Raw genomic sequence first — 17,428 nt, forward strand, 5'->3', positions numbered from 1 at the left:
CCGCCGCTGCTCCGTGAGGGGAAGGCGGCGGAGGGGGGGGGGCGGCGGCTGCGGCCCAGCAAGGGGTTAACCCCGCCCCGGCTGACATCTTACCTGCGCCCACGTGCGCCACGGACCCGCGTGGGGGTGTGTGTTTGTGTGAGGAAAAGAGGGGGAGTGTGTATGTGTTTGTGTGTGTGTTTGTGTGTGAGGTGGGGGGGGAATGTCGCTTACCCGTGTCCAGGCCGCCCCCCACCCCCCTCCGGGGGAAAAATAAGGGGTTGCGGCTCCTCTGCCAGCCGGGCTGTGCTGCTGCTGCTGCTGCTTCTCCTTCTTCCTCCTCCTCCTCCTTCCCCCGCCGCCGCCTCTTCCTCCTCTCCGGCCTCACAAAGAGCGGCGGCGAAGGCCCTGACTCGCCTTTAAAGGCAGCGGCTGGAAATTTAAGGTGTCCCGGAGCCATGTCTCTCCGCCGCCCTCCCGGGAGAAAGGGTCGCTGCCGCCCCTCGCCCCCTGTCTCCCGGGCCCTTGGGGTGGTTTTGGGTAGGTACCCGCCTCTAGGCTTTCCCCCCTCATCTCCCTTTTTGCTCCTGTGCTCCCCTCTCCTTGCTCTGTAGGTAGGTGAGGGTTAAACTTAAGTTTTGGTTTTGTTTTTTTTATGCCGTTCGTTTTAAAGTAAGAGACATCTGGGTTGCGAGGTGCTTTCTTGCTGCTGGGGAGGGATGCTCCAGGCTGGAGCTGCAGGTCTGCACAGGCTGCCAGCCCTCACAAGAAACTTGGGTCTCCCAAGGAAAGCTGTTCCCCCCCTGGTAGTCCACAAAATGCACGCTTGGTTGAGATCTTAATTTAAAAAATAAAAAAAAAAGTTACTGTGTTCTTGCACTGCGGATGTTTTCCATTAAATAAAGTCGTCTTGTTTGTTTCAGTATTTGTTTTCAAGCCGGGGAACGTAATTTACTCTGTCTTTACAGTCCTCGAGGTTCCAAAAAGTTCCTGGTAGGCTGTGGCCTCTGAATCCTTTCCTATATAAGTAGGTAGGGGGTGCTAAGCATATTGCAATTACTAGTTAGAGGAAGGCAGACGTTTCCCTTGTGAGACAAGCTAGCTGCTTTTTATAAATTTCTGGAATTAATTAGAATGAAGTGTTAAAAAAGAATGAAGGGGGGGGGGGGGCTAAAAAAATCCCCCTCCTCTAAAAGCTTTTGTCTCCCGTTTCTGTTGACAGGTTGTTTTCCAGACACTATCTTTTTTTTTTTTTTTTTTTTTGATTGCAAGTGCTTAGTGTCTTGCATTAGAAGACAACAGCTACGAACTGAATTCATTGCTCATCCAAGACACGTTCTTGTAACTAGAGTTTGGATTACTGCCCGAGCCTGGGCTTTGGAAGATTTGTTTTAAATAAGTGCCACGCCTCCCAGAGAAGGAGGGAAAAAGCACCGTAAAGGGCAGTTGGGCTCCACATCAGAAGTTCTCAGGGAGCTTAAAACTTCAGTTCCTACAAAGTATAGTCAATAAATTAGTGGACTTAATGGTTTATGGAACAGATGTACTCGTTAATAAGTGCTGTGTAGGGAAAATAGGTTTGCGTGGTCGGTAGATTTCTTTCTTACATTTAGTGCTATTGAACTCAGAGAATACCAGTCACTTCCATTAGCTTTTTTGCTTTTCAGCTTAACCTCCTACCGACGTGACCATCAAAATCAGATTTTGTCAGCGATGCTGCTGAACTCTGTTCTTCTTGTTGTTAGGCAGGATCCTTGATTTCTAAGAAACCACTGCAGACAGGTTTTTTTTAGTAATTCCTGAAAACTTCTTCTCCGAGAAAGTTGAATTGCATTTTATCACAGCCGTTCCTGTTTAGAAGTCAGTGTCTCGGTTAGGCCTCTTATTAGTTTTGGAGTGTGGTGTGTGTGAGTCAGAGTGGAAAAACGTTCTAAAATTAGACATGCATTGTTAAGAATTTTATTAAATGAGTTGCATCAGTGTCTTTTTACATTACCATTTTAATGGGCAATTCTCTGTATTTTCAGTATCGTTAGCTGACTAAAAAAGGGCTTGAGAGGCAAGAAACTTTTCGACGTTTTTATGTCTGCGAACATACTGAGAGGTAAACTGGCATGTTTTTAGGTAAACCAGCCTGATTAAATAGGGCCTCTTTGTTCTTCTGTTACCTGTACCAACAGAACACCAGGCTTGCCTTTTCCCCCAAGGAGAACAGGTGTATTATGGAGTTTCAGCTTCTTACATCAGAACTGAAGCGGAGCCATTATTTGAAAAGCATCTTATTTTTGAGATTAATATGTTAATGGCTAAAATTATGACTCCGCACTGTGCTGAGTACAAACAGATGTCTCTGCTGAGCATGTTGCAGGATCGGGGCCCAGGTTGCCTTTTGGAAATCGGCCTCAGTGTTCTGGGAACTATTATTTCTTTCATTACCTCTCTGTTAAATGAGGTCGGTAAGTGTGTTAGATTCTTTTTTTTTTTTTTTTTTAATGAAAAACTTATGCAGCATATCTGGAAAAGAAAATCATTCTCTGATTTGCCTGGCATAGTTACAGTTTTTCAATGTTGGAAGGTAGGAAGAGAAGTCATTCCTTTGTAGCCTCGGAGAAATGAGTGGTGGGAGATATGCCCACCTGTCTTTAACAGGTGAATGACGTTGAGTGCTTTTCTCTTTCTTTTTAACTTGCTCTATGGGGAGAACCTGTTGTCTTGTAGGTCCTAGGTATTTCTATCCTTCCCAATTTTTTATTATTATTTTTTTATTTTTTTAATTAGACTGATCAGCAGCGATTGTGATACCGTTGCTCTGGGGTGGGAAAGGCCAGCAGTCTGTGCGAGGGAACCATGTCTGTGCGGGAGTCCTTTAACCCAGAAAGTTACGAACTGGATGAGAGCTTCCGTCTGACCCGATTCACCGAACTGAAAGGCACAGGCTGCAAAGTGCCTCAGGATGTCTTACAGAAACTGCTCGAATCTCTACAAGAAAACCATTTTCAGGAAGATGAACAATTCCTGGGGGCGGTTATGCCCAGGCTGGGTAAGTAGTTGCTCCTCTAGACGAGGTGTGATCCTTCTGTTTGGTCCGCTTAGTGACGCGATCTCATGTGTGGTTTGTTTAATCAGTTTGAAAATGGCATGTTGTATAATGCGTGCACAGCGTTCAGAAATCTGAAGTATGAACCTCGTGTTGTCATTTGTTGGCATCTGGGACACAAGAATATTATTTTAATTATTCAACGTCCTGCAGTGCGCGCAGCTGCAAAGTAGGAACAGTCAGGAATGGCCATCGTGACAGGCACGTGCTTAGGTGTTAGAATCCTCCTCCCTTTCCCCAGCAGATACTTTGTGAACTGAAGTTGTATCCATTACTTTCTGGGGTTCTATTAATAAATTGCCTTTTGCAATGAATGCAATAAATTTTATGCCATTAGATGACTTGCAGGTGACATTCCCCTCTCCCTCCCCCCTGTTTCTGGGTCGGAGACAGGGAACAAGAGAAAACTTTCTCGCTTCAGCTGAGGCTGGGAGCGGATTTTTTCACAGTTGTCATTTTTTCTGTCAGTCCTTCCATTGTTCCCCACTCTTTTTTGCTTACCCGTAGAAGCTGCCTGGGAAAGTCTGTCTTTCCAAGACCTCTGTGGTTTTGCCAGCTTCACTTTCTCTTTGATATTTGTGCAATGATGCAAGCAGTAAGGGAAAACAACCTGCACAAGCCACCTACATGGGCAACAGGGCAAACGTAGGTATTTTGATACCAGCTACTGTATACCTAATGTTGATATAGATGATAAATTAATGTAGATAATGTGTTTAATGGCACTTCTAATTCTGTTTGTTTACTCAGCCCTACATATTCAATCTCTACTTTGCAGTGCAGAATGAAGTTTTTCCTCAATTTAGAGATATCCATGTAGCATTTATTCTGAAGTTATTTAATTATCAATTTAGTGTTCCATAACCTCATTTAAAATTATTTTAACATTGCTAATTGTCCATTAGCAGGCAAACAGGTTGCAGCCCATTATTCTGGTAGAGATTGAATTCAGTGAGAGATTAGTAAGGAGCCCATGTTCTTGCTTAAACAATGGCCATCTTTGTATGAAATATCTAGGCAGCAATTGTGTGTGGAGCTGGGGTGGCACAATAATTTAATATTTCCTAATGAAGGATGCTTCCAGCTTCTATCTCCAAATTGCTGTTTTTTTCTACATTAAATAAATTATTGACAACAGCATTTCAATGGGGCAAATTTCTAAAATCAGTAATAGTTTGGTTTTGATTTAATTATCTAGCTGTTTTATTTTTCTCTTACAAACTTACAGGCTCTTAATAGTAATGGAACTGCTAATAGATTTTTCTTCTCCAGCTATATGAAAAGATAAAAAAGTAGACTAACACCATCAATATGTAGGTGTGATGTTATGTAACAAGAAATCTGTTAGTAAGAGAAGGTGGAGAGTTCAGGTCTCTTAAAAATATGCTTTTGTGGTGAGTATCCACTTTAAAAAATGTGTCTCCTGATAAGTTTAGCATTACTTGCCTCTGATACCTTGTGTTTGAAAGGGATGGACAGGTAACTTTACAGCCTGTGCACCATGCTTTTGGGATGCAGTTAAGAGGGAAATTGCCAATAGCAGATGCAACCTCACTCCTTTTTAGTTCTGCAAGTGGTGTTACCCAGAGCAATCTTAAATACGACTGTGAGTATATCCATGAGTAAGAAACTGCAAGTTTGTTGTTAATTCTCAGAGCTGTTCTGCACCTTGAAATCGCTGTTTTCGGTCAGCTCACTGAACAGATCCACTTATTTAGTCAGTCGTTTTTTGGCGGCATAGAAAGGTAGCCTCAGAAGGACCATGGTGGCCCCTTGGCCTGTCTGTCAAGCAGCACTTCTGCTGAAGTTGTGAAAAACTGCACAAGTGAAATCAGTTCTTGTGGGATTGTGGCATGAGTAGGTGACCTGAGGGCAAAACAGCTCCTATAGATGAGCCACCTCCCTGTAACTGCTTATATGCACTTCCCTGGAGACGCTGGACATCATGCATAGTAGCTTGGTAGCTTCTGTGGAGGATGAGCAACCCTAAATTGCCACTTAAGAGCTTCTGATGGTATCCTTTCACTTCCAAGGCAAGATCATCACCTATGTACCTACAGCCTGTCCATTATAGGATCTCATATGAGAGCAGCTGGCTCCATCCCTGTACAGGACACTGCCAAAGACTGTCTTGTAGCCCTTGCCAGGTAGTGTGTCTCATTAATACATGGGGAAGAGTTACTGGGTGGCATCTGCTCCCTGAAAACTGATTGTTTGAAGACTCTTGCCCCATGAGTTATGCAGAGTCATTTTAGGAGCTTGCTGCCAGCCCAGGAAGGAGGTAAGGTTCCTGCCACTGCCACAAGGCAGGAGGAGATCGACAGGGAGTGCGGCTCAGCTGGCATGTTGTGATTTGTCACCTGCCACTTTTATGCAGGCTCTTGCCTCACAGCAAATGCCTGGAGGTTTTAGTATCGTGTCCTCTGTTGGAAATACCCACCGTCAGGGAACAGGCTGTGCTTGGTGCTGTGATTTTCTCAAAGGAGTTTCCCTGTCTAGCAGATCGTTTTGCCGCCTCTCAGCCCCACAGAAGTAAGGTGAGGTTAACACAGTTGCAGAAGCTCCAAGTGGGTGAATCATCTTTCACCGAGGGCCTAAGCTGTGTCTTGTGGTGTTCCTTTTGTTCCTCCTGAAGTGAGGAAATGTCCTTTATGAGAGGCTGTGTCCTTTTAAAACTGTCACTATGTTTTTGTTGAGATGGGAGTGACAGGATGCTGCTTGCTTTCAACAATATCAATTCACGTAGTTCCTCTTAATTTTGAATGTACATACATACAAGCACAGATGTTCTTAAAAGCCATGCACTGTTATTATGCTGCAACAAACTGTACAATGCTGTAGTTTAGTCCTTTCTTTCAGCCATTTACTGTTCTGTTCCAGTCAGGAGTTCTCATTCTTTGCTTGGTTTTCCTCTTAATTGCGCTACGTGCTTTCTCTAAGGAAGGAATTTGCTATGTCTGTTTAGGCAGTATTGTGAGTTGTATTTCACAGACGTGTTTTATAAGTTCTCTTGTTAAGAGCAACAGATAATTAAGGGCAAAGTTACTTACGTCACTGATGGATTTCTTTCTTTGCAGGAATTGGGATGGACACTTGTGTTATTCCATTAAGACATGGAGGTTTGTCGTTGGTCCAGACGACAGATTATATTTATCCTATTGTGGATGATCCTTATATGATGGTAAGTTGGCTAAACCTAATTGTTAGCTATATTGCTTATTTGATTTGAGCTTCTCCCCAATCTGATGGCAATTTTGACTGTTTCTTCTAGATGCGCGGTGCTAATTTTGCCTAAATACACGTGAAGAGAGGCATAGTTTCATCCTGTAATCTTTTCCATGTCAGCCAGGACTGCTGCCATGCTGCTTTCTATAGGTGGAAGTTGGGAGAACTGCCACCTTTAATTCAGATTTCCCTCCATCTGTAGTTCTGTGGGATTTGGCTTGAAAGCCCAAAAAGAGGGGAAGAGAGCTGTCTGTGAAGCAGCAGACAGTAGACTCCACTTATGAGCAGAACCACATTGTAATTGGCCTTTTGTGAGGTTCTGAAATAACCAGGTAACATGTTAGAACTGGAAATGTGTAAATGACAGTAGCTGGCAGTAACACCTGGCAACTTCAGAGTGCTTTGTGAACACCAGTTTTCCCGTTGCACTAACTCTGCTTGCAGATGGATAAGTTGAAATGACTTGTTGGAAGTTGTGTGTGTTTTGACTTCGGTTCCTTCTTTGTCTGTATTTCATTTAGTCCATCTCAGTAGAGATTCCTCTGGTGTTACATGTGGTGGTGATCAGTATTGACTTGAACAGAACATGGGGAAACGAAAGAACTGTAAAAAAGGACTTAGTAAAGTTTTAAGGACTTTCTACAGGAGGCGTTAATTAAATGAAAGTTAAGAAATGCTAGAATTCATGTTTCCTGTGATTTGAATGTGACTCCTTTGCTTTAAGGCATGCTTTCACAGCTGTTTATGTGATTGCATGCTGCTGTTGTGGTTTAACCCCAGCCAGCAGCTGGAGCCACCCAGCTGCTTCCTTGCTCCCTCCAGTCTGGAAGGGGGAGAGAATCAGAAGAGTAAAAGTAAGAAAAATAACTCATGGGTTGAGACAAGGACTGTTAGAACAGGTAGAGCAAAAGCTGTGCATACAAACAGAACACAGAATGAATTCACTGTTTTCCATGGGCAGGCAGGTGTTCAGCCATCCCCAGAAAAGCAGAGCTCCATCATGTATAATGGTTCCTTGGGAAGACAAATGCCATTACTCCAAACATCTCCCCTTTCCTTCTTCTTCCCCCAGCTTTATATACCGAGCATGACCTCACGTGGTACGGAATAGCCCTGTGATCAGTTGGGCTCAGTTGTGCTTGCCTTCCCAAATTTTTGCACACCCCCCCCCGCCTGCTGGCTGGTGGGGCAGTGTGCAGAACAGAAAAGGCCTTGACCACCTGGCAACAACTAAAAACAAACACTAGTGCTTTATCAAAAGCATTTCTCATCCCAAATCCAAAACATAGCGCTGTACCAGCTGCTAGTAAAAAAGTTAACTCTATCCCAGCTGAAACCACAACAATTGGTTGTTCCGTGAGACCTGTTGGGTAGGTTTTGAGTGCTCAGTTTGAGATGGGGACCGACTCATTCTTTTCCAGCGTGCTTGACCAGGTGTTGTGCACGGACGCAAGCGTAGCTCCTTTGATTTCTGTTCCACAAGAGTTCTCTGTCTGCAAACTGAGCAGTCAAGATCTCAGGCTGGCCTCTGGAATACAGAGTTGTTGAGCTCTCCTGGGAAATGTGATTCAAGTGGCTTGTTTTAACATCGTGTGGGAACTTGTCAAGGACCAGGATATAAAAAAAAATAATAATTAAAAAAATATATCTCTATTGTTCGAGATCTGAGAAGTTTTTCTCACCTTGTAACAAAGACGTGAGAGGGACAGCGTGAGAAGGCTGTGGTGGTGGTGGTGGAGGAGGAGGGTTGTTTTGTTTGGAGACAAAAAGGCTTTGAGATGCTGCAGGAGCGGGCAGATGAGCCTGTGCCCAGATGAGGTTTGGGCCAGTGTGGCAGGACTGGAATGTAAATTTGGCCTTAGCCCAACTTTAGTGGTTGCATCATAGTTACAGCCTATACCCTGCTCCACACGCACCAGCAACTGTAACCTTGGCGTTTTCCAAGGCTGAAGTCCTTCACTTTTCATTCCTAATGAATGCTGCTCCCTAATCTGTTTGCAGGTGTGTAGTTCTTAAAAGCTGACTGGGAAACGAGGCTTCTGTCACAAGCCTTCTTTGCTGGTACCTGCAGTGATGATCCAGCAGGGCTGGAGCTGCTGCATCTTCTATGCAGGTTTCTCTCTTGGGGACTAGAGTACCTGGGGGCAAGAATCATAGAATCATAGAATGGTTTGGGTTGGAAGGGACCTCAAAGATCATCGAGTTCCAACCCCCCTGCCATGGGCAGGGACACCTCCCACTAGAGCAGGTTGCTCAAGGCCACATCCAGCCTGGCCTTGAACACTTCCAGGGATGGGGCAGCCACAACTTCCCTGGGCAACCTGTTCCAGTGTCTCACCATCCTCATAGTAAAAAATTTCTTCCTGAGATCTAATCTGGATCTTTTTTCTTCCAATTTAAAACTGTTTCCCCTTGTCCTATCATTACCCCTCCTGGCAAAGAGTCCCTCCCCAGCTCTTCTATAGGCACCCTTCAGATATTGAAAGACCACTATAAGGTCTCCCCGGAGCCTCCTCTTCTCCAGGCTGAACAATCCCAGTTCCCTCAGCCTGTCTTCATAGGAGAGGTGCTCCATCCCTCTGATTGTTTTCGTGGCCCTCCGCTGCACCGGTTCCAGCCAGTCCATGTCCTTTCTGTGTTGAGGACTGAAATTGCCATTTTTATATGTGGACCAACATGAGCTGGAGCACAGCCAAATACAATTTGCTGGGGCGTTTATGGAGGGCTGGTAAAAGCAGAGGAATGGTGAGACTCAGGAATTTTGAGTTGGTGTCCAGGCTGCACACAGGAGTGTGCTCTGGATGCCCCTGTTGAAGACAGACCGCTGCTGCCCTGCTTCTCCAACTGCTTCTTTCTCTGTTTTTAGCCTAGATGCCCCCTGACTCATGCCTGTTTGTTACCACGCTCTGTTTTGTTATCACTCACATGCTGTCCAGGCTCTGCGTCTTGCTCTTCTGCTCTTACCTCCTTACCTAGTCAATCCTCATCTGTTTTGGGGCGGGTGTTCCCTAACTTAGAGTCACTCCCTCTGTCTGTACGCAGTGTCTACCTGTAGCTCCTTGTCTGATCTTTCTTCCTAGTTGGGGGGAGACGAAGCAAGGAGGGAAAGCCAGAAGTGCAAAGGGACTCCAGGCTGGGTGCGGTGACAGAAAGGATTAGGAAATGGCTGAGGAAGGCAAAACTGCATGTGGACTTAGCTGAACTTCAGATTTCTGCTTTCTCTCACCCTGTCACTGCCTATTTTAAAGTGAAGTTCTGCAGTTACATGCAAAAAAAAATCTGCCTCCTTTTCCCCTTTCCTTTCCGCTTTGGCTTTCTTCTTCAAAACACTTCATCCATGTTGTCTGAAGTATCCCTAGGATGTACACCTGTAAAATCCGTATCCAGCATAGCACTTTTTGTCTTAAATGGTTTGATATGGAAAAGTTACAGGCAATTGCAAGTATGTTTCATAGTAAGTATCAAGCCAATGGTAACAGGACTGGCACTGGTTGCTTTGGTGGCACTTTAGAGATGCCTTTTTGAGTACAGGGGCTGGAAACTGACCGGTTTGAGAATGATCCTTCCCCCTTCATTCCAGGGACCTTTTTGGTGCTCTTTTAAGAAGAACCTTCACTCAAGACTGGGGATGGGGGTCTGATGCTTCCTCCTTTGCCCTTATAAATAGCTCTTAGTATTGCCCGTGGATATTTATTGTGTTTCAGTGAGACTAAGTAAATAGGTAGCAAGCAAGACCCAGCTGGGCTGACCTATGTTTGTGAATCCTGTGGTGTTTATCAGTGTTTGCAAGCCGTGTATTCTTCCCTCTGTGACTTCAAACTTGAGACTTGTACTCCCTGAAATTGTTTCCATAGTGGTTTTGCCAGTTGGCAAAAGCAGTGTTAGGCTGACCTGTGGCTATTAGAATAGAGAGCTGTTGTCAGCCTGGTTTTAAAAACTTATCTGTCATTCCTAAGAGGGAATAAACCAGCAGTTTGCTTAGTAAATACTGAAGAGAATGGAGAATGGTTTGATAGTCCCCTTCCAGTAAAGGAAAATGACAGGCTTTAGTGTTCTTAAACATCTGGAAATTGAACAGCCAATATCCACCAAACCATGCAGTAGGCAGTTCACTCTTCTCTTAATAGTTTTAAGATTTAAATGATTAAAACATATTCCAGTTCTGAATATAAGGGATTCCCCTGATGCCACTGGAGGCTCTTGAATTAATGAAAAACTGGATTATATTTAATTGTGATTTGAAGGTGTTATTTCATGTCATCAGCAAGTAAATTAACAGTCTGATAATATAACTTTTGCAAAAATCCTGGATGTGTGATTAAACTGTAAGGTTCTGGAGATTGTGGAAATGGGTTGAAATTCCTTCTCCCTGCCCCCCCGCCTTTCTCCCTCTGAAATTTGCCTTCCAGCTAAAGTATCTTTCTGTAGTCCAAACTGTGTCAAATAAGCATGTTGTTTTTATCACGGTGGTGTTGCCTCTCAACTTTATGAAAAGCACAGATTTCAAATCATAAAACCAGATGTTGGTTACAGTTCTGCAGCTGTAAACCTAAAACAATTTTAATAAAATGCATGGAGTTTTTCAGAGTAACACAACAACATTTGTCCTGTTCGTTAAAATGACCTTGCCATCCCTTAGGGCGCATCCTGTATCACAAAGTTCTGCATTTTCATCAGGGAACTTGGTGTCTCACCTGTGCTGGGTCTACACCCCAACAAACCTGACTTGGATCCATTAATTTAGTGAAATTAGAATAGCTGAGCTCTTGTGACGCAAGTGATCCCTTCTCAGTTCTGTCAGCTTCATGGCTTCTTGGAGGAATCTTCAGCAGACAACCAGGTCTCTTGGGCTAATTTTTATTAGTGGAGCGGCTCACACACACACAAGTCAATTAAAATGTATGTGCTGTATCAAAATTCAGCCTTATCTTGTCGCTTGAACAAGTGGCAGTGTAGACACATCTCACACACTTTACAAGTGGTGGGGGACAGACATCTCTCCTCAGTAGCTGTGCGTGCTCCTCAGCGGTGACGAGACCAGCTTCTGGGAACCCTCAGCTCCTTAATCCCCAGCACATGCTGTCTTCTGCAGACATCTTCTTATTGACGTCCTGACAGAAGCAGCACCCCAGTGTGGCTTTGTGCTGGCACAGCTGTATCTTGCCAAAAAACTTGGGTGTGTAGACATGGACTCCAGGGTAGTGCAGAGGAACAAACAGCTTTCCCAAGGTCCCTGTCTCCTACATACTCCGATGCAGAAGAGGCACAGCGATGTAAGCTTTTTGATTAGCTTCCTTGCAGTTGTGAATTACATACCACCCGTGGTCATCTTTGTCAGTGTGTACAGTTTTGTGCTGGAATAAAGTTAATAGGAACGTATCAGATTAAGTAATCGGAGCTTGTTATCAAGCTAGGCTTTGTCAAGATTAATTTTAACTTCTAAAATTAGGCATCCAGTCTCAACTCAGCGTGGGATTCCTGTGTAGTCAGCAAGAGAGTAGGTTGACCAAGACAGCTGGGATGAATTCTCACCTTACCTGTGGCTGAATTCGTACCTTACCACTTCTAGATGGGAACGTTGCATGAAGTAGATCATACCACATATTTGGATGGGCTTCTTAATGCAGGAGACTGTGGAATAAGCAGCTGTCTCGGAGCATAAACTCATGCTTGAAGTTTTTCTTCATGGCAGGTATTTGTCTGAACATTCACAAAGAGTCCTGCAGATTTTTTTTGACTTTCTTTCTTTTTCAGGGACGGATAGCGTGTGCCAATGTCCTAAGTGACCTTTATGCCATGGGGGTCACAGAATGCGACAACATGTTGATGCTTCTTGGAATCAGCAATAAAATGACAGATAGGGTAAGATTTTTGGTACTTGCTTTTGAAGGAAGACCTGAACAGCTAAACATGCCTAGAATGTGTTTACCTTCAGTGTATTCTCTCCTCAAAGTTTGAACCCTTTTAAAGAAGATACGGTTTTATTGAGTGTTGCCGTTCATAGTATGGGTCTTGCCTCATAAACGTTCTGAGGTCACTTCCTAAAAGCTCAGTTTTCTGTGGCATTGTAATCTTCTGCAGCTAATTCCTTCATCCCCACCAAAATGGGGCCTCCTTTTGCCAATTCAGGACAATGCTGCTCCAAGGCAGCATTCGATTACCAATTGATGTATCGATCCAGATAGATATATTTCTGGTTTGCTTATGCCAGTTTGTAACATCTCTCTGAAGCAGGAAAAAACTGAGATAGATTACGTTTTTGTTTGGTTTTTTTGTTTGGTTTTTTTGTTTGGTTTTTTTTTTTTGGTGGAAGTGACCAGTATGTTTGTTTTGCTCCAGTAAAAAAAGGGGTGTTTATTCTTAGAAGGAAGTTGAAACTTTGCAGGTTAGTGGAGGCCAAATGCAGCTTGTTTTAACTTTGCCGTATTGCACTGCACTGCTGTGGTCGTACCTGGTTACAACAACAGTTCTGAGTTTCCAGAACTTTGATTTCTTTAATTTTATTTGGCCTTTTGAAGAATGGTTCTTCAGCATAAGAATGTCTCCTCACCTCTTTTAGATAGAACTGTAAAACCATAGATAGCTCTGTGGGCTAACCGTGCAGTTTTCAGGAGGCTGACCTCTCCCTAAGGCTGGCTTTTGTGTCATGAACTTATTTGCCATGAGAGCATTTGATTTGAGTGATTAAAGCCCTGGACTAGTCTTGAAATGACTTGTATGGAACTCTGACTTCTGTTTTGATCTCTAGGAAAGAGACAAAGTGATGCCTCTAATTATCCAGGGTTTCAAAGATGCAGCAGAAGAGGCAGGAACATCTGTTACTGGTGGCCAAACAGTGTTAAATCCCTGGATTGTTTTAGGAGGAGTGGCCACGACAGTCTGTCAGCCTAATGAATTTATAATGTAAGTTAAATCGCTGAACAATCAAAGGCACTGGTTTGAAGGGGTACGATAAAAATCCTTTAAATACCATGTTGTGATCTGTCTCCTGATAAATAAAGCAGTACCCTCTCCTGCTTGTATTTGTCCTTAGCACTCTACAGATGCCACATCCCTTTTGTACATATTTGCTTTTTTAAACAGGATGTCCTTTTACTTCTCCCTGTCCCCCAGTGTCTTTTGATCCCCTTCTCCTTTTGACAGGAGAGATAAGCTTCTAACCTTTAAAAGTATTGAAGACTGTTTTGGGACATGAATTTATGTGGTATTTATACATACATTTTAAACCATCTCTACATTTTAAACCATCTCCCAGTTATCCTATTAATGGCTGTAGAGAACTACAGAATTGGTGTGCTTACACCATTTTGCCAATTTAATAATAGCTGATTTTGAATGTCCCACTGTGGTGTGTTACACAACACAGATGAATTTGTTTGCCATCCTAGTGATGGTTATCTTATGCCCTGAAGTTACAAAGGTCAGTTTTTTTCCTATCCTATCTTCTATCCAATCTTACGTCTCCAGTAAATTGAAAGGTGTAATTTCGTGTGTATCTGACTGCAAGCATTGTTACATTTCAAGAAAGAAGGATTAGCACTTTTAAATAAGTTTGCAGCTTTTTGCTCAGTAATATCCCATGGCAATGAATCCCAAAGGGTAATTCTGCAATTAGTCGGTTTTTTAACTGTGCAACAAGATACATGGGTCTGTGAAAACGTAATTATCGGTACTTATTCCTAATAATGTGTGTGAATCTTACTGTGTAATTAATATGTGAATTCTTTGTTTTCAGGCCAGACAATGCGGTGCCAGGAGATGTGCTTGTATTAACTAAACCCTTGGGAACACAAGTGGCTGTAGCTGTCCACCAGTGGCTAGATATTGTGAGTACACTGCAAAAAAAGAAATAGGGGAGAGGGGGTGTGAGTTAAAGGTGACCTTCCTCATTCCCTCAAAACCTCAAAATGACAAAGTTCAGCAGCGTTAATGAGTGCACTGAGGGCTGGGTTGGGAATGATCTACCACCTCTCCCTCCTCCTTCCTCCTCAGTGTGTCAGCCTTACCTGCACACGTGCAAAACTCTTTTGGAATCAAGAGAGTTTACTGTTTTGTGCTTAGCAAGCCCATCTTAACTGCATCTAATTCTTAGTTAGTTCTCAGGCATTGCTGTAATAAACAAAATTGTTTACTAACAGAACAACAGAGTAGCGCCCTGGGTAAAATAATGCCCCTACTGCACCTGCCAAAGTAATTGGCAAAAGCTTATTGATGGCAATTAGGCCAAGATTGCTGTCTGTGTTCTTGGGCTTTCTGCTTGTGTACATGGAAGTGTATCTACGTTTCACATGTATTACTCTGTGCATTCAACAAGAATATTTCTAGCAGCATTATGTATGTAGACGTAGTTCCATCTGTTACTTCAGGCAAAAATGTAACTACTGAACTGAAAAGTGACTGCAAAATTGGCATCTACTTATGTTGTCTGGCTCCCAGTACGTGTCTTCAGAATTATAACTGCTCAGTTTACACTTTAAAAAGATGCATCTTTTCTACTTTTGGGACTACTGAGCCAATAGACTGGCAGAGAAGTGAGCTGGAATCTACTTTGTCTTGGCTGTTGGCCACTGCATTGTCAGATGAATTCTAATTACAAAGCCTGTGCTGGCAAAAGTGGGAGAGAACCAGCTTAAACCTCCATTGGCGTCTGAAGCATGAGCAACAAGAAAAAAAAATATTTTTCTCCTTCTTCATAGGGTCTGGCCTAGCAGTTTTGACCTGTGCACAATCCTGCGTTTTCCAATCAGATATAAGGACCAGGGCCTCAGATAATCTTGATATGAAAATGAAGTGAAACAACAAGACACCAGTTTTATAGTACGTTTTCTGGCCATAATCTTACTTCTTAATATATCTGTTATTGTACACAGACACACAGACTTGCAAATTAAGGATATTTCCACATATTTCAACTACTTCTAATTTCCCTGACTGTCAACCAGAAACACTTGCTGGTCTGAAAAATGAGGACAGCAAGGAAATCAATCCTCCTATTACATGTAAACAGAATATATCTTTGCTTGGTAGGAAAATTTCTGAGTAGCTGTGCTGCCTTTTCTTTAGCATTGTTTAGTGAAAGACTAGGGAAAGTGAAACTAGAATTACCCATCACAAATCCACCCATAAATCAGGTTTTGGTAGGGAATTTGTATTGAAAAGTATGTGGGGGAAGGTACATAGTACAGCAAGTTTATGCATAGGCAAGAAAGGAAAATGAGTGTAGAGAGATGTGGCTGCAAAACAGATCTTAAAAAAAAAAAAATCCTTAAAGGTGAATTACTTCAACAGAGCAATAGAGAATGAGTTTCTGGTGATAAGTGGAAGGAAGATCCAGGTGGAGGCAAAATTTGTCCTCCTTGCTTGTTTGCTGTCCTCCTGCACTGTTGCAGCCAAGCCCCAGCTGTGTTGCTGGCAGGGGTGCCCTGGGGTGCAAGGGAAGAGACTGCAAAGAGTCTGGGAGGAGCTGGGCTCCCAGGGGACCAGGTCAGGGTGATTAATCAGTTTTCTGTGGCTTTGGCTGCCAGGCTGATGGTATGGGCTGATTAGGCTGGTCCACGGCTGGACCTTTTCCAGCTGAAAAGCATAAAAGGGATTGCTGTGATGTGCCCCTTCAGAAGAGGTTTTCTAGCCCTTGTGGTTGTCTACTAGACCCTTCCCATTTGGAAATTTGAAAATTGGGGGATTTTTGTAAACTTTTCTGCCTTTGTCTCCTCTCTACTAACCCCAGAATCTGAATGCTATAGTGGAGCAGAATTTGCATCTAATTTGTATCCTACCTGTGTTTGTGGCTCTTCTGGCCTCAGCTTTGAGTTCTGCTTCCACCTCATTTGTGATTTCCATTTCCATCATCTGACTGATTTCCATCCCATGATCAGCCTCAGAATCATGGTTTTTGAACACTGAGGCAGAATGACTGCTCAGTTTTTCAGTCACACCCACAGTAAGAATAACCACTATTCTGTCCTCTCTCTAATAGCCTCATTTATGTTTTTTTTTTTAACTTGCGTTCTCTCTCTCACTTAATTGGTCAGGCCCAGTTCAGCCTAATTTCAGAAGCTCTGCTCTTACTGCCATAATTCCTTGCTCTTTAACAAATAATTTGTTTAGGCTGACCAGTCGCTTCCCCCTCGTGCCATTTCTGGGTTCTCTCTTACACCCCTCAAAGTCAGCACTAATTATTTTTAAGGATAAGAGCCTCTTTGACAAGATCCTTCCTCAGTGCAGCATCATATACCAATTCTTAGTAGTTTTTGCACCTTTAATTTAGTAATGAGTTTGTTCTATGTGTTTATTTTGTGGAGTGGCAGTGTAGGCACTGTAGCTTTACAAAAAAAAATCCTATTTCTGTTTATTTTCGGTTCTCTGTAATTATATTTCCGTTGCAAAAAAAAAAAAAGGCAGAAAATTAAACCAGTTTGTAGTGTTGCTCTTAACAGGTAAACAGTTGCTTTGTTTCATTCTGGATCTGGAATTACTTCAGCTTTGAATGAAACAATTGCCCTTTATAAAGGTACCATTTCTTAAATTGCTCCGAGACGATTTTTGGATGAAAAGCATTGCTTAGTGTGTGATGGAGGCATGAATCCGGACAAGACACTGGAGGATGGGTGGAAGGAGATGCAGATATTAAACTGTAAAGGAAGTTTATGAAACTGCCCTAATCCTAACTCACTGGAGTTGACTACATCCTGCCTCAGCATACGTTCCTCAGACCTGGATTTGTGGGTATCAGTGGCCTTTCTTAATCTAAGTGTTCAGATGTGAAATCAAGAGTTTTCTCTTAAAAAAAGCAAACAAACAAACAAAAAAAACCAACCAAACAAAACCCACCCAAGAAGCCAGAGATTACAAATTTCAGCATCCAGCAACAAATTTCATTTGGTTGAGGAGTTCAAGGCAGAGAGTTGCCTTGAAGGAGTTCTTTGCCCCAGGGTAGGTTATACCACTCCACTCTGCTGCTGAAACCAAGATGTGAGGTGCTTAGTGCCTAATAGACCTTTAAATGAGCTTCACTTTGGTACAGGGCTGAGGCACACACCTCTGACTGTTGAACCTTTTGCCCCTCTTTGACTGAGATTAAAAAAAGAACAAGTCCAAGTGCATTTTGGATGAAGGATTTTTTTTTTT

The 17,428-nt window shown here is 43.1% G+C and overlaps 1 protein-coding gene across 3 annotated transcripts in view; it reads left to right on the forward strand.

The window, feature by feature from the left end:
• The window catches only part of LOC106892140 (selenide, water dikinase 1-like), a 14,418-nt gene extending 249 nt beyond the window's left edge, over positions 1-14,169 (forward strand). Inside the window, exons 2-7 of one of the 3 annotated variants that reach the window (XM_014949104.1) lie at positions 2,007-2,083; positions 2,758-3,019; positions 6,154-6,257; positions 12,056-12,163; positions 13,050-13,204; positions 14,037-14,169. In XM_014949104.1, coding sequence (XP_014804590.1) covers positions 2,827-3,019; positions 6,154-6,257; positions 12,056-12,163; positions 13,050-13,204; positions 14,037-14,154 — 678 coding nt within the window. In that variant the 5' untranslated portion in view covers positions 2,007-2,083; positions 2,758-2,826 and the 3' untranslated portion in view covers positions 14,155-14,169. Of the gene's footprint in view, positions 1-241; positions 520-2,006; positions 2,084-2,757; positions 3,020-6,153; positions 6,258-12,055; positions 12,164-13,049; positions 13,205-14,036 lie in introns of those variants that run through there. The other 2 variants (XM_014949105.1, XM_014949103.1) reach the window with 2 other exon arrangements.
• The last annotated feature ends 3,259 nt before the right edge of the window (positions 14,170-17,428 follow it).

Source organism: Calidris pugnax, unplaced genomic scaffold (assembly GCF_001431845.1).
Source record: "Calidris pugnax isolate Ruff unplaced genomic scaffold, ASM143184v1 scaffold125, whole genome shotgun sequence".
Classification (NCBI taxonomy): Eukaryota; Metazoa; Chordata; class Aves; order Charadriiformes; family Scolopacidae; genus Calidris; species Calidris pugnax.